This window comes from Seriola lalandi, unplaced genomic scaffold (assembly GCF_002814215.2).
Source record: "Seriola lalandi dorsalis isolate HSWRI2012SDOR001 ecotype SW California unplaced genomic scaffold, Sedor1 jcf7180002054591, whole genome shotgun sequence".
NCBI classification, from domain to species: domain Eukaryota; kingdom Metazoa; phylum Chordata; class Actinopteri; order Carangiformes; family Carangidae; genus Seriola; species Seriola lalandi.
This window is the reverse complement of record NW_019525144.1, coordinates 1,387,161-1,401,004: the sequence shown is the minus strand read 5'-3', so window position 1 is coordinate 1,401,004 and position 13,844 is coordinate 1,387,161. Positions and strand designations below refer to the sequence as shown.

General features: G+C 39.3%; 3 protein-coding genes across 3 annotated transcripts; 2 read left to right on the top strand and 1 right to left on the bottom strand.

The window, feature by feature from the left end:
• The first annotated feature begins 139 nt into the window (after positions 1-139).
• LOC111664522 (dynactin subunit 6) lies at positions 140-2,889 on the top strand. The gene is made up of 7 exons (XM_023419130.2): positions 140-292; positions 479-543; positions 731-836; positions 963-1,048; positions 1,153-1,200; positions 1,339-1,481; positions 2,554-2,889. Exons 1-7 carry the CDS (start codon positions 264-266, stop codon positions 2,644-2,646), a joined length of 570 nt encoding a protein of 189 aa, XP_023274898.1. The 5' UTR covers positions 140-263; the 3' UTR covers positions 2,647-2,889.
• Positions 2,890-3,023: 134 nt separating this feature from the next.
• gtf2e2 (general transcription factor IIE, polypeptide 2, beta) lies at positions 3,024-13,079 on the bottom strand. Its single transcript, XM_023419129.2, has 8 exons — positions 12,866-13,079; positions 11,681-11,838; positions 6,155-6,237; positions 5,403-5,510; positions 4,704-4,886; positions 4,430-4,523; positions 4,109-4,224; positions 3,024-3,922 (listed from the first exon to the last, which is right to left on the bottom strand). Exons 2-8 carry the CDS (start codon positions 11,835-11,837, stop codon positions 3,803-3,805), a joined length of 861 nt encoding a protein of 286 aa, XP_023274897.1. The 5' UTR covers position 11,838; positions 12,866-13,079; the 3' UTR covers positions 3,024-3,802.
• Positions 7,051-11,079, top strand: smim18 (small integral membrane protein 18). The gene is made up of 2 exons (XM_023419131.2): positions 7,051-7,310; positions 9,815-11,079. The coding sequence occupies exon 2, from the start codon at positions 9,823-9,825 to the stop codon at positions 10,144-10,146; it is 324 nt and encodes a 107-aa protein (XP_023274899.1). The 5' UTR covers positions 7,051-7,310; positions 9,815-9,822; the 3' UTR covers positions 10,147-11,079.
• Positions 13,080-13,844: the final 765 nt, after the last annotated feature.

Here is a 13,844-nt window from a genome sequence, read left to right as displayed (position 1 = left end):
TGCTATGGTAACGTATCTTTTTCAACCAATCCATAGGTTATATTAACTAGTTCACATCTGTGTATCTTCCTGATCATTATACACTAGGTTTTTTAAATTAACAGAACTGCTCCCAACCACTATGTTAAACCGTGCTGGAGTCATAAAAGCCATCTCTTTTTAACTTATCGAATGACGCATGCGCATATGCTATAATAGCAAGGATTCCAAATCGATGATCGAGTGAATCGCCGGCGCCTCCCATCGGACTTCATCTATTTACAATGGCAGACAAACAAAATGCCCAGAAAAGGTAATATAAATATTAACCAGTAAAGATGTTTAATCGTGTCGTTAAATATTAAAAGTAAAATTATGACTAAATAGCCACATTGAAGTAACCACGTAGGTAGTTTAGACGGCTTATCGAAGTGGCTAGCTAGCAACGTAAGCTAACATCTCCACACTTTTTTCTTGCTGTTTTTCTCTTTTTGTGCAGTGTCAAAATAGCCGCTGGAGCCGTAGTTTGTGTTGAAAGTGAAATCAGAGGAGATGTCACCATAGGTAAGATGTGTCGCTTTTCATCACTGGCCAGTAAACATTACTGAGTTGAGAAACCTTGTTTGCTGTTTTTTTTTTTTTTTTTTTTTTTTTACCTCTAAGCCGATCAGACATTCAATGCTTTCTGCAGATTTACTTTAAGCAGGTGTGTGAACCAACAATACCTTTTATACTCTCTCTGTTGACTCAGGCCCCAGAACAGTGGTCCACCCAAAAGCTCGTATTATTGCAGAAGCAGGACCCATAGTGATTGGAGAGGGGAATTTGATCGAGGAGCAAGCTCTGATTATCAACAGGTAATGCAAGTTTCCTGATTACTGAAGATCACTGTCTTACCCATCTGTGCATGTGACATGTCTTTTTTGTAATCCAGTCCTTACCTGTATCTCGATAACTACAAACTTATTTGTTCTACTCTGCAGTTACCCAGAAAACATCACCCCAGATTCTGAAGTGGAACCAAAGACAATGACCATTGGCATCAACAATGTATTTGAAGTTGGCTGTGGTATCCTTTTTACTAGTCTGACCAGTCTTATTCTGTAAGTCAAGTGATTTCATGTTTTAACAATCTGTTGATTCTTAAATTTTTCCTTAATGGACAATTCACAGTATCACAAGCCCTGAAGATTGGGGACAACAATGTGATAGAATCTAAAGGTAGGATATTTGCATCTTTGTGTGGCTTTCAGTGTGTATTTGTATGGAGAAGTGAAACCCACATCTGCAGAGAAGGTTGGAGCATTTAGATGAAAGCAGTCACTAGCTGTATCAAATATCATCTATTTTGTCTTCTAGCTGACGTTGGCAGGAATGTGATCCTCACCAGTGGCTGTATCATTGGAGCCTTCTGTCAGGTCAACACGTGTGAGGTCATACCTGAGAACACGGTCATCTATGGCTCTGGGTGTATGAGACGGGTTCAGACAGAGAGACCACAGGTATGGAGACACGCATCTGGGTGGTGTTTTGGGGTGTAAATGGGTTCCCTAGGCTTATGATTAGCATTGCAACCTCAAAACCAAAGCATTTTCCATTACAATTTGTGCTCACAGATGGACCACTGAAATGTAGGTTTGTGTCTGAGAGGTGTTGATTTAACTCTGTGGTTAATGGAAGCTTTAGTTTGTGGTGTTTTAGTAGATTGTATTGCGATTGTGAAGGTTTTAGTACTAGTCCATCCACTTCTTATGCCATTTGTGCATTTGTTTTAGTGTCCATGAGTCAGATTTAGCTCTTTTGTCAAACTGATCCAGATTCATTTTAATGCACTCATTTTATTGTTTTTTAAGCAAATTGTTACTTAAAGCTCAATGTATGAGTTGAAGAGACATAACACCTGATTAACTAAATATGCCTACTTTAAATGTGACTGTTAGCAAGTACATACTGTACATGACACTGAACTACACTTGCTAGACTTTCTGTGAATGGTTACACATTTTGGTTATTGTTAATATGGCCAAGCTTCTCAGTCGTGTTTATGTCTGAAAGGCCCTACATATATAAATACTAAAAGTAATGGTTGTTAACCATGCTGTATACAAAAGCACACTGTGTGAACTACTACACAAAAGCATAAATTGAAGCTAAAACATGCCAGACCTCATGTTTTTACAGCCTTCCACTAACTTAAATAGTATGCAATAAAAACTCCATGTTTACATTCTAGCTGGTCCTATGACATTTTGTATATTACTGCATAAATCAACATGTAAGGAAGAACAGTGGGACCTTGGGCACCATTGGTTTAACAGACTGTACCATAATTCATGTTACAGCATTGCCGTTTTTAAATTTCCATTGGGCATTTTCTTCCATAGTCTGCTCAACCTGTTCAGGGAAAAACTATTAATCTAAGTTTTTCGGATATACAGTGGTTTTAAGTGGATACATGATTTTCAGACGTGTCCAACTGCCAAATATCTAAAGCTGAAAGCATCATGAAAAACACCACTTTTACGTATTTTACATATTATTAGTTAATACATGTTTGTTTTGTTGTCTTTACAGCCCCAGACTCTTCAGCTCGACTTTCTGATGAAGATTTTGCCGAACTACCACCATTTAAAGAAAACAATCAAAGCAGGCCACACTACTAGCTAAAATTTAGCTTTATAGTTTCTAAGTTGAATTATTAATGGCTTGCAAACCCATATGTAATTAGATCTCGTTGGAGGGAAGCATGAATGTATATAATTATATAATACCTTGCTTCAGTAATTTTTCTCACTTACTGATTACTATTTGCTACTCTTAACAGCAACAGATGATTAAGCATTTCATCTTTCTCACGCTGTGCTGATGTACTGTTTTCTATGATTAATTAAATAACTTCAAAAACGCTGATGGTGTGCACCGTGTACTAATGTTTGATCACAGAAGTCATCAGTAATTTCATCACGAGGTTCTAATATTGCAGTAAGAACACACGATTCATAGAATGTTTTCAGTGTGACTCCAGATGGAGGAACAGACCAACATTAAATGACACATTTTATTTTCTTAAATACTTTTGGCAATAAACAGGTATAGAAGAATTGTTGCCATTGCAGTGCATGTAAATCAACTCAAGCAACAAGGCAGTATCCTGTAACAGTGTAATTTATTAAAATAAGTTCAAAAAATTCTAGTATTTTAAACCATTATAACATGCGCTGCAAAGTAAAACAATTTGAATATTTTTGAAGTTTCACAGGAAGTAATGTCCAAGATGTTTCATGCTGGATGAGAGATGTCAATGTGATGCACTGCACAACACAAACATGTCTTCTGCAATTCCTAATAAAAAGGATGGAAGGTTGCCATCAGATGAGGACTGCTGCCCTCTCAAATAAACCCTTCCACACACACCCCTTTGTAATATATCAAGTGAAATGAAGAAAAAAGTATGTACACACTTAAACTCATTACCTTTAACAGTCAGGCTGCTGCGCCCCTTTTAAGGATGACAGTCTTTGTAAAAGCATTCACTGCTCTTAATGGTCTCAATACCCTTTTCCTCCAGTGTCCTTCAGTCATCACTGATCAATAAACAAACTGAAAAGGATTCCACAACACAGGTTGTATTCACTCCATGTAATACAAGACCACGGATCACTGAAAGGAGTTCAAAGAAAGGAAAAGAAGCTAGTTTGTTTGACATAACAGACACCCATGAAAAGTCTTGTAGTGTGGCCAGAGTCTCCATCTACAGCCATTTCTGATTTACAGATTCTACAAAGCTCCTCTGTGGGGCATGTAGCAGTGATGGGAAGGGAGTTCACTTCTTTACAGGAACGCCATCTGAATAATCCTCCAGTACTCCCGCCAAATGGTTGTTGTGAGTCTTGAAGTGTCTCTTCCTCTGCCCACCTTGCTTCTTCCTCTTTTGAACTGGTAACTGCAGGGGGCACAGAAACGCAATCAGCACTGATTATGATAATCCGTAATTAACTAAGAACAAATATCAGTATTCAGTGTTAAAATGTTAAAAGCCTTTATTTTTAGGGAAATAAATCAGGCCATTTTTATTTACATTTGGGAAGTTAGAACAAAAATCAAGCACTGGAGACCAAAAGACACTGACCACTTTCTTTGGTCCTGTTTCTTGCATGGAGGAGATGCCTTGTTTCTTCAGATACTCGTCAATCTTCTCTTCATCCATGGAATCGACGGGAACGCCCCTCCACAGTTTCTGAAATTCTGCAATTTAGAATAAAAAGGTTTTTGAAACAGGAAAACACTGATCAACGAGCTAGACATCCAATTATTTCATGATTTTGACCAAACACGTGAAATAACACAAACCAAACCAATTAGAAGCCTGGAGGAAATGGCCAAAATTAGTATCAAAATGTGCTTGGTAAATGAGCTGGTAAAAGTTTGGTAAAAGCTGACTAATTCTCACCTTCATCTACCGCAAACTGGCAGTGTTTGTCATTGTAGAACAGGATCTTTTTCTTGTCTGGTCTTGTCACGAAGATGATCTGATCTCCTAAAGCCTGTGAATGATCACATGAGAGCTCATTTCTCTGTCAATAAAGCTTTACTGTTTACTTACCACAGTGTTTGGGTGTTGCACAGAAATGCACACCCCTTTCACGAATCAACATAATGAACAGTATGTATTAGGTGACATCTTTGCATACATGCATATGCTTAAATTGTATTTATTATGTTACCTTAATGGCCTTGGCTGAGTTGGGCAGCCCCTCCTCTACATCGTCCAGCAGCACTCCTCCCAGGCCCAGCTGGTCGTGTTTGTCCAGCAGCCTTAGTAAGGCTTTCTTGTCCTTCAGGTTGTACTTGGGCTTGAAGCCATATGTCCCATCACGTACCTCAATTTTGGGGTTGCTGACCAAGGCCTGACAATTGCAGGGAGATGTACAGTAATAAATTTCAAGTTTGAAGTCTCTAGTAATTAATTTAGTTTCCTTACCCGTTAAAAATAAACTAAATAGATTTTTAAAAAATAACATCTTATATTTATATGGCTCATATCTTTAAAAGATTAAGACATAAATAATCATTCGAACACACTTTAAGCCAATTTTCAGCTACAGTTGTTCCAATATTTTATTCAGATCATGTAGTTGCTATTAACAGAAGTATCTTCAACAAGGTACTGAATGTTGTGTCGTGCTATCAGCATGATCACTCAGTTGTTACTCAGAGGCTTCCTCCTTTTGCAACATACAGGATGTCGTTATAGAAAAATTGTTGCCAGTGGCTCACGTCAGCCTACAAGTGACTGCAGGAAATCAAGTATTTTTTTGTGGATTTCAGGTTTAAATAGGTCAGTGTGATGGTGTAGGACAAGGACAAGTGTACTGCTGATGATAAATAAAATGCTGTATAATACAAAAGAGACACAAACACACCTCCGTCATGAGCCATTGTTTCTGTTTCATGCTGATGTCAAGAAGTTTGGTCTCATCCAGAATCTCTTCTAAGGTCAAGAAGTGTGTGTCACCATTCTGATGCCTTGTCTGAGAGTTAAGGACAGAGAAGCACATGGATTTAAATAAAGAAAAGACACATACAGAGTCAACAACAGCATAAAATCTTCCTCAGAGCTTATTTTAAAATGTAAGCAATTCTTAATCCTACACCTCTGACAGCGTTTTAGCCCAGTGTCTACAGTGATTTTGCGCCTCTCATCCAACTGTCAGGGCATTGAACACTGTTTTTAAATATTCAACAGATGGCACCAATAGGCACACATTCAAAGAAAATCTATCAAGTTGAGTATGAGTTCTGCAGCGAGGGCTGAGTCAGACGGCAAGTGTGACAAGGCCTGCCTGCCTCTCTGCACAGCCACAGCACGATAAACAAGCTGTTTACATACCAAAGAAAGACCGGGGACCAAATGTTACACAGTGTACACAGCTGACTCACTCAGTTGACACAATAGACAACAAGTCAAGGTTTTAGAGAGCTTTGATGGAGATGACAGCGTGCTTAAAATCTAGCAATTAAATGGATGCTATTGTGAGAACTTAAATCAACTTGGAGGGGAACAATGTCCATGAGACTGAAATGTCTACAAAACCTCAAAGATTAATACAATCGCATCTTAATTACTAAAGAAAGTTCCTTTTGTGTGAACGACAAATCTTTTACAGAGGCTTACCTTCATATAATTGACTATCTTGGCCAGACAGCCAAATTTGTACCCAGAGCTCGTCTTGATGTTAAAGTTTCCATTACTAGACTCTGTGGAAAAAAAGAGAACAGTCCATTGTTAAAAAACGGTTTAAAAAACAAAACAAAATCAATTACACATGATTTTTTCACCAACTTGTGTAAGTGCTATCAAATCAGCAATCATCATTTTCATGCGGTAACTATCCATTATTCTACATTTTTCTTATTCATATTCTGTGGCACCATTCCCACTGAAGCTGCATTTCTTTAAAACGGGTCACAAATATATACTTAAAAAAAAAAAAAGAAGTAATTTCATATCAGCAGGAAGGTGTATGTGGAATTTACTCAAAATAAGATACATTGTCCATGTTTATGTGTTCATGTGTTCAAAACAACAATGTGGACCACTGATGTGTTTCTATTGGAGCTCAACTGTACAGAGGAACAAGCTAGGAACAGGCTTTGGTTACACATCTTGTTAGTTGGATCAATTTATTGTTGGTTTTGGTCTTTTCAGGGGGGGTTTGTTGACAAAACGAAAAACAAAAAATATCACCTGCCTTATCCTGCAATGTAACAAAATTAGTCTAAAGATACTGCTGAAGCATCATATGAGCGTAATTTGATAAGACTGATTTGAAATCCGGCCAGCTGGTCCTATTCTCTGTTGGGAGTTCAATAATGCTGCTCCCCCCCAGAGACTGTCTGAGGTCTGGGCTCAGCACTCGCCTATCAAAGCTGAAAACAGACAGTGATTCATGAATGATTCATGCTGTAGGCGGGAGCTTCTGTCGCTGTGAGCTGCACTGTGGGCAGGACAGCGAAATTGTGACAGGCCGGTTAACGAACGGTGCAGAGGCAGGGCTAAAAGAAAAGAACCAATGATGGACAGAAGCCCGTGCCGTTCAGCTGAGACATGAAGAGCTGCAAGGAGTGGCGGAGGGAGCGAGCGAGTGCACGAGCAACGGCTGGAAGTGCATGAGAGTGCTAAGGAGGAAAACAGGTCGAGGAGTGAACGCGGAGGAGGGAGAGAGTGGAAGACAGAGCGATAGGTGGAGCACCAAAAAAAAAAAAAAAAAAAAAAAAAAGGAGAGTGCATCTGTTGACTTGCATCTTCTACAGGACTGAGCCAGACAAAGGTGAGTCTGCATATTTTTCGGAATAGCATCCTCAGAAAAATGTGTGCATATTATACATCAACAGATCATAACAATCCACAGTATGAATTTAAGCTACAGGCTGCAGGCTGTTATTGGTCTAAATGTGCAGCTATGAGTATGAGGGGTTTTCTGAGTAATCCAGCATTTACTTGGTAAATCATACATCTTTAATGCAGCAGATCTATTCCTGTAGCCAATTCTTTATGCATTAGAAAAATCTAAAAATGCAAACCAACAACCGACAACTATGTATGGGAAATGGAATTCATACTATAACATCAATTAAGATGAGATCATTACATGGCAATTTTAATATTAAGGCCAAGAATGAAACACAGACACGCAATGGATTAAATAAACATGGATGTGTCTGCACTCGTGCCACTTAAATACCAAGCATCAGAAACTCTGCGTGGGTTTCTAGGTCTATGTGTGTACTCGTGTGCATCATGTCGGGCTATGTTTGTGGAAATGCCTCAGAACTCGGTGCAAACTACGGCTCTGAAGATAAATCAGTGAGAGACGAACAGCTTTGAGGAGTCAACCAGGGGCACTACCAGTGTCTAAGTGTGTCTGTGTGTTTGTGTGTTTAGTGAGAGACAACCACTGTTTAGCCAGAGAGCAATATCATAGTCCTATAACACCTTTAAGAGCTCAGCCGGGGCGGGGCTCATTTAGGGTGAGATACCAGCTGCTGTGTGGATTATACCAGTCACAGTGTAAGCATTTTGTCAGCATCCAAAGAAAGGTGAAATATGCCAATTTTCAACTTGAACAGAGGCTGAACTAACTTTACAATAAAACACACATGTATTACACTGTATTGAGACACAATCAAACCAAACCTGTACTTAAAAATTTCAACAAAAATTGTTGCAAAAAAATAAATACACCACAATAGCTTCAATGACGAAACAATCCCACTGAAATGAACTGACATGGTCACCTGTATTTTTAAGGGCAATACTTGTTAGTAATCTTTTGGAACAAAAGGTAACCTCAACTCCAACTCTAACCACACACAAACCTCCAATTTATAGGTGCCTTTCCCACATTATTGAGAACATATTATGCTGAGTAAGGGAACCAGTGCAAGACTATAACTTAGGCACTTCTGAGGTGAAATGTGTGATCTCTTGAGACAACTGACGCCACTGCAACAGCGGGTTCTATCACATTACAGTTTCAGGTAACATGGAAAACCAAATTACAATCACACAAGGAGCATTCACCTATCTCTGCCAAAGTGCACTAAAATACACTCTCACACATAGTTGTACTAGGCTGCCACAAATCTATCCTTTGACACACAGTAAGCCCAGTTAAAGTTGTACGATCGTAGGAAGAAATGCACAAAAAAAGACAGGATTATTCTACTGTAAAAAGAAGCACTTATGCCCCTCTCCCTCAACGCCTTTCAGTGGTCGACTCAAATAATCTGGGTCAGCTGCCTTGATCTCTGTAGGTGATGTCTGTGATTGTGATTGTGACTGTGTGTGTGTGTGTGTGTGTGTGTGTGTGTGTGTGTGGAATGCAGGGGGTGCATACAAGTGTGTCTTTAAAACATGTAGGTATATGTGTGTGTGTGTGTGTGTGTGTATATGTGTCTTTCTGTATGTGGGGGGGGGGCACAGAGATACTGGCATGCTGTTCCCTGAGGATTTAAAATGGTAGGCATTGGCTGAAAATGTGAAAGGATAGCCGAAGAAAGACAAATGCCCTGACAATATGCACCCTGCACATCTTTTACCTTCATTATTTTATTGCAATTCCTTCACTACAGCGTTGTGTCAAGTGTTGTGACCCAAGAGTTGCAAACCAAGCTTAGATGCAACATTTTGCTGTGCACCCATCCTTGCCAACCAGGCTTTAAAGTCTTATTTTGGTTCTGAGCAGATGGCCTCAGTAGGGTTTGTGCTCTTCAGCAACATAACACTTTGCTTTAATAACAGTATCTTTTTATTTAGGTAAGAATCCTTTCTGTACTGACAGATGTAGGCTAGGGTTTATGTTGTGTACATACTGACACTGCAGTTTATCAAATTACTACATGATATGTATATATATAGTACTATAATCACATTACAGCAAATTACCTAAAAGAAACCCTGATGGTTTTAAGAGAGGAAATGGCCTTCCCATTCCCTCAGTGGTCTCTAGTGAGACTGTGTCCTTTTCAAACAGCACATTAGCAGTGCACATGTTTTGTTTTAAATATTTATTGATTTTAGGGGTCAATGCTTCTAAAATTTTGGCACTACAGAGCCCATTATATCAGGTTAAAAATATTACATCACATTCAAAAGAAAGACGATCCTAAATATTATGGCCTAAAGAGTGGTTCTTTAATCCTTCTCTCACCATGGAAACAAGTACTACAACCATCACTCTCTAATTTGCTGTCATCACCTAGCAGTGAAGCCCAGAACCACAGGCACAGGCATTAACAATCTGTCTTTCTCCCTGTTTTTGTTGCTTCCAAGGAGAAATCATGGCCAACATCACTGCCACTATACACCCAAGTAATCTCCCATGGCACCCAGGGGCGGTCTCTCTCCCCCTTGTCTCCTTGCAGGTCCAGGAAGTGTACCCGTTCCATGACGGCTGGAATGTGGCGTGCTTCGTCATCCTTCTGCTCTTCATCCTCACTGTCCTGTCTCTGGCTGCCTTGGCCGTGCTCTATGAGTTACTGGACTGTGGGTGTTGTGCCAAAGGGAAGACACATCACCAGCTACAGGAGGAGGGGCCGGGAAGCTGCAGCAAGCTCATGACCAGCATTTGCAAGGAGCCAGAATCCCAGACTGAGGTGGTATAGAGGCAGCAATGATGAAGAAAAGGACTGGCAGGAATTCGGGTGTCATTGCTAAGTTGGGCAATATTATGGCACTGACCCCCTGAGGAATGGACGTCTAAAACTGCGTAATAGTAGTTCAATTGCTCACAGTTTGGTGGATGTGGAGGGAAGAGACAAGATAAGGTAACGGAACAATGTAAAGAAGAAAGGGGGCAGTTTTTCACTGATTTGGAGTGAGTCTAATTACCGCTTCAGTTACAAAGGAATCTTAACACAATCCAGATTCACTACCACTTAACACAGAGGGCAGACCATGTAAGCCATATTTTACACCTGACATAATCAGGAGATAAAGAGAGAGAGCACCTCAGTAGAAATAGTACTAGTAGTGCGGCCTGATAAAAAAAAAAAAAAAAAAATACACAACACTGACAACACTTAAAAATGAAGGCTTTGGCAGAATGGATTACACTGAGGTGGGACTTTTTTTCCTTTGTTTTCTTTGATGGAGTATAACGTTGCATGGCCAAAACATGTTAAAATTAAAAACACTACTCAGTCTCAATATGAGTGAGTTTAAAAAACAGGTTCTCTTGCTCAGCGACATCTGCCCTGTGAGTACTGCACGTACAAATGAGTTTCTATGAGACATGGTAAAATGTTGTACACAGACAGAAAATGTTGTTGTTTCCCAAAAGGGCCTGCTAGGCAACAAAGAAACTGATCAAGTTTGGTTGGACTTCATCGTTGCTTTGGACAAAGCCTGTGTTTCTCTGTTCTTTAGTAAATTTTGTGCCAGTGCCGTCAACATGTTAAGCATTGCATTATTATTATTAGATGACAAATTACACTTTGTTGCTGCACAGTGATGTATTTTATCATGTCATATTGAGCACAATGTATAATTTCATATGCCTTACCACAAAATGCCTAATAAATTGTCACTTAATTATGTACCGGTTTCTTTTTTTCTGCTAAAGAAGTAGCAGGCGGTCTGTGATTATACTGAGAGATCAGTTTATGAGGTTACAGACTTACATGAAATGCCAGGTGACAAGAGGCCACTGCTCAAAATCCAACTACATCCAATGACATGTAACATGTCAAATTTATATCACAAACAACTATTTTTGTGTGTCCCTTCATATCATTTTTACTTTCAAGCTATGCTCAGATGTGTATAAGAGACAGGTGAATTACTGCTCCTTGTAATATAATGCTTTATAAATAATAAGTACATTGCATATCGAAGCAAACCTTACTTGTTTGGAGGAGCTACTAAAATTATGAAAATAATATGACAGTTTTAATAGGAATTAAAATAGCATTGCTTTAGCCAGTATAATGATATAATAAGACAGTATCAGCTCTATAAATGTTGATGTGAAAAGTACGGTGGTGATGGGCACCAGAATCAGTGTTACAAAGATGCATTATGTCAGCAGTACCATGGCTTCCGTCTATATATAGCCCTCTTACAACACCAGAAAGAAGCCATTCACTGCTACAACTAAACACATTATAATACATTTTTAAAATAATCTGCTTCACTTACCAACGCCTTTGGACCCTGAGGAGCTCTCCTTGTCAACTTTGGGCTTCTTCTTCTTGTGTGATCCAGAGTCTGAGGATGCTTGTCTCTTCTCTACAGCTGGAGTGGACAGAGCTCTTTTCTTGAACAGTTCCCTCTCCCTCAGTAGAGCTGGGTCCATCCTGGCAGACAGAGAACAAAATAAAATCAAAAACAGCAACAATTTTATAAAGACACAACAAAAGACAATTCATCAACGCTTCCTTCAGACTGAGATGTTTGTGTAACTTTTCAAATCATCTATCACAGATAACCGCATCTCTTCAAACGTAGCCTAGCAAGTTAAGGCATGTTTCACAAAACTATATACAATTAGGAGAGTGAACTGTTTCATATGGGTACAGAAGCGGGTATCACACTGTAACAATAGCTGTGTTAACCTGGTTTGGGGAATCTGTAGTAACAATGTGCTGCAGAGACCCGGCTGACACCTTCATCTCTACCCCCTGCGCATTGAATATGTTCCCTATCACCTTCATCAAGCAAGTGCACCTAGCAGACGACACATGGCAGCCTCATCATTTCCACAGAGAACCAGAAACCAACCTGTACTTCTATTCTGGTGTTACAGTACCTGGCCCTAAGGTTTCTGTGGGTCACTTTTTGATTTCATTTCATTTTTTAGGAATAAGCACCATCTAAATATAATTTACAATAGTAATAACAACAAAGGTCTGAATGTTGACACACAGGGCTCCTCTGCAAGACATGACCCACCGACAATCAAAGAACCTAGGTCTTTAGGGGAACCAGCATAAATCAATTTGATATTAAGCGAGAGGTTTTCCATAGCTTAACTGCTGATGTTGATCCCAGCGGCCAAAGTGTGCGGACATGGAATGAACATTCTCTCGCACCAATATAAACACAACTGAGAGGAAAATAACAGCCAAGTTAGCTAAAATTGACATCGCTTAGCTCGTTTACCAGTCAGATTACAAGTACCTTGTGAGTCGGCATGGTATTAGGTTAGCCTGGCGTTGTTGCTTTTTGTGATAATGTAAACCTTTCCAAAATAACTAACGTTATCTCATTTCATCAAATGTTGCTTTAATACTTCGGATAATTGGATACCAACGTAAGTTAGCAAACGTCTGACACTTGTTAGTAACGTTAGCATTAGCGTTCCGATTTATTGAACGTTGTTACCTGACACTTTTTTCCTGTTCTCCGAGAAAGTGACGGGTTTTGTCCGGGAGGACTGCGTAATTTCAGAGGATATAGACCAGAGGGAAGATGCTTCGTTCAAGAAATCGCCGCTTTATCTGGTTCCTTCAAAGATAATAGAAGTTAACGATAGCTAACAAACTTCATGCACACAAAACATCTCATTTTCCTTCTCACGCTGCACTTCCGGTTCTTGTTCGATTTGTCGGATGTCGACAGATAATCCTTGGGAAGCGTCATCACGTACGACAATTCTCTATGTGGGTCATATTATACTAGTGCATTATAACAAAAGAAAAGCATTCATCGAAAACTAGTCATTCAAAATAAACAAGATATTATATACTGTACTGTTAGAATGACTGAATAAACAACATATCGTAAAAGAGGAAACAGATTTTTTGGTGGTCAATACCACCAACACCGCCCCACCCCCCACCCCCCATCATCAACACTCATTAAATACACAAGTGCATTATTATTTTAACAAAACAAATCACAGTCCAACCTCGTAGGAATTCATTGCAACAATAAGATGTACTGCTTTAGGTGATGCCTGAAATGCAAGATTTTATTCTTTAAATATATTAATATTTTAAGAGTACTCATTCAATACATTTTCTCATTAGTCGGCCTACTGCTGGATGTATTTCTTTAATCACTGCGTCTCTGATTATTACGCCTCTTGTTCCAGGCAGTAAATAGCAGAAGGGCGTCACCTGGTGGATCTTTTTAGGTACTTACTCTCTCCTATTTTCCCTTATCAGTGCAGGGACAAGAGAGACTAACACCTGACAGCCATACAAAGAGGGTAACAAACAAAGAAAGGGACAAATTAAGATAAAAAAAAAAGAGAAAATGTTCATGTTGTACATTGATCACATTTTTTCATGTGTCTGCCACCTGTGTGTCATCACCTAGTCAGTGATATTCCCTAGTACATGCAACAACAAACAAGTAA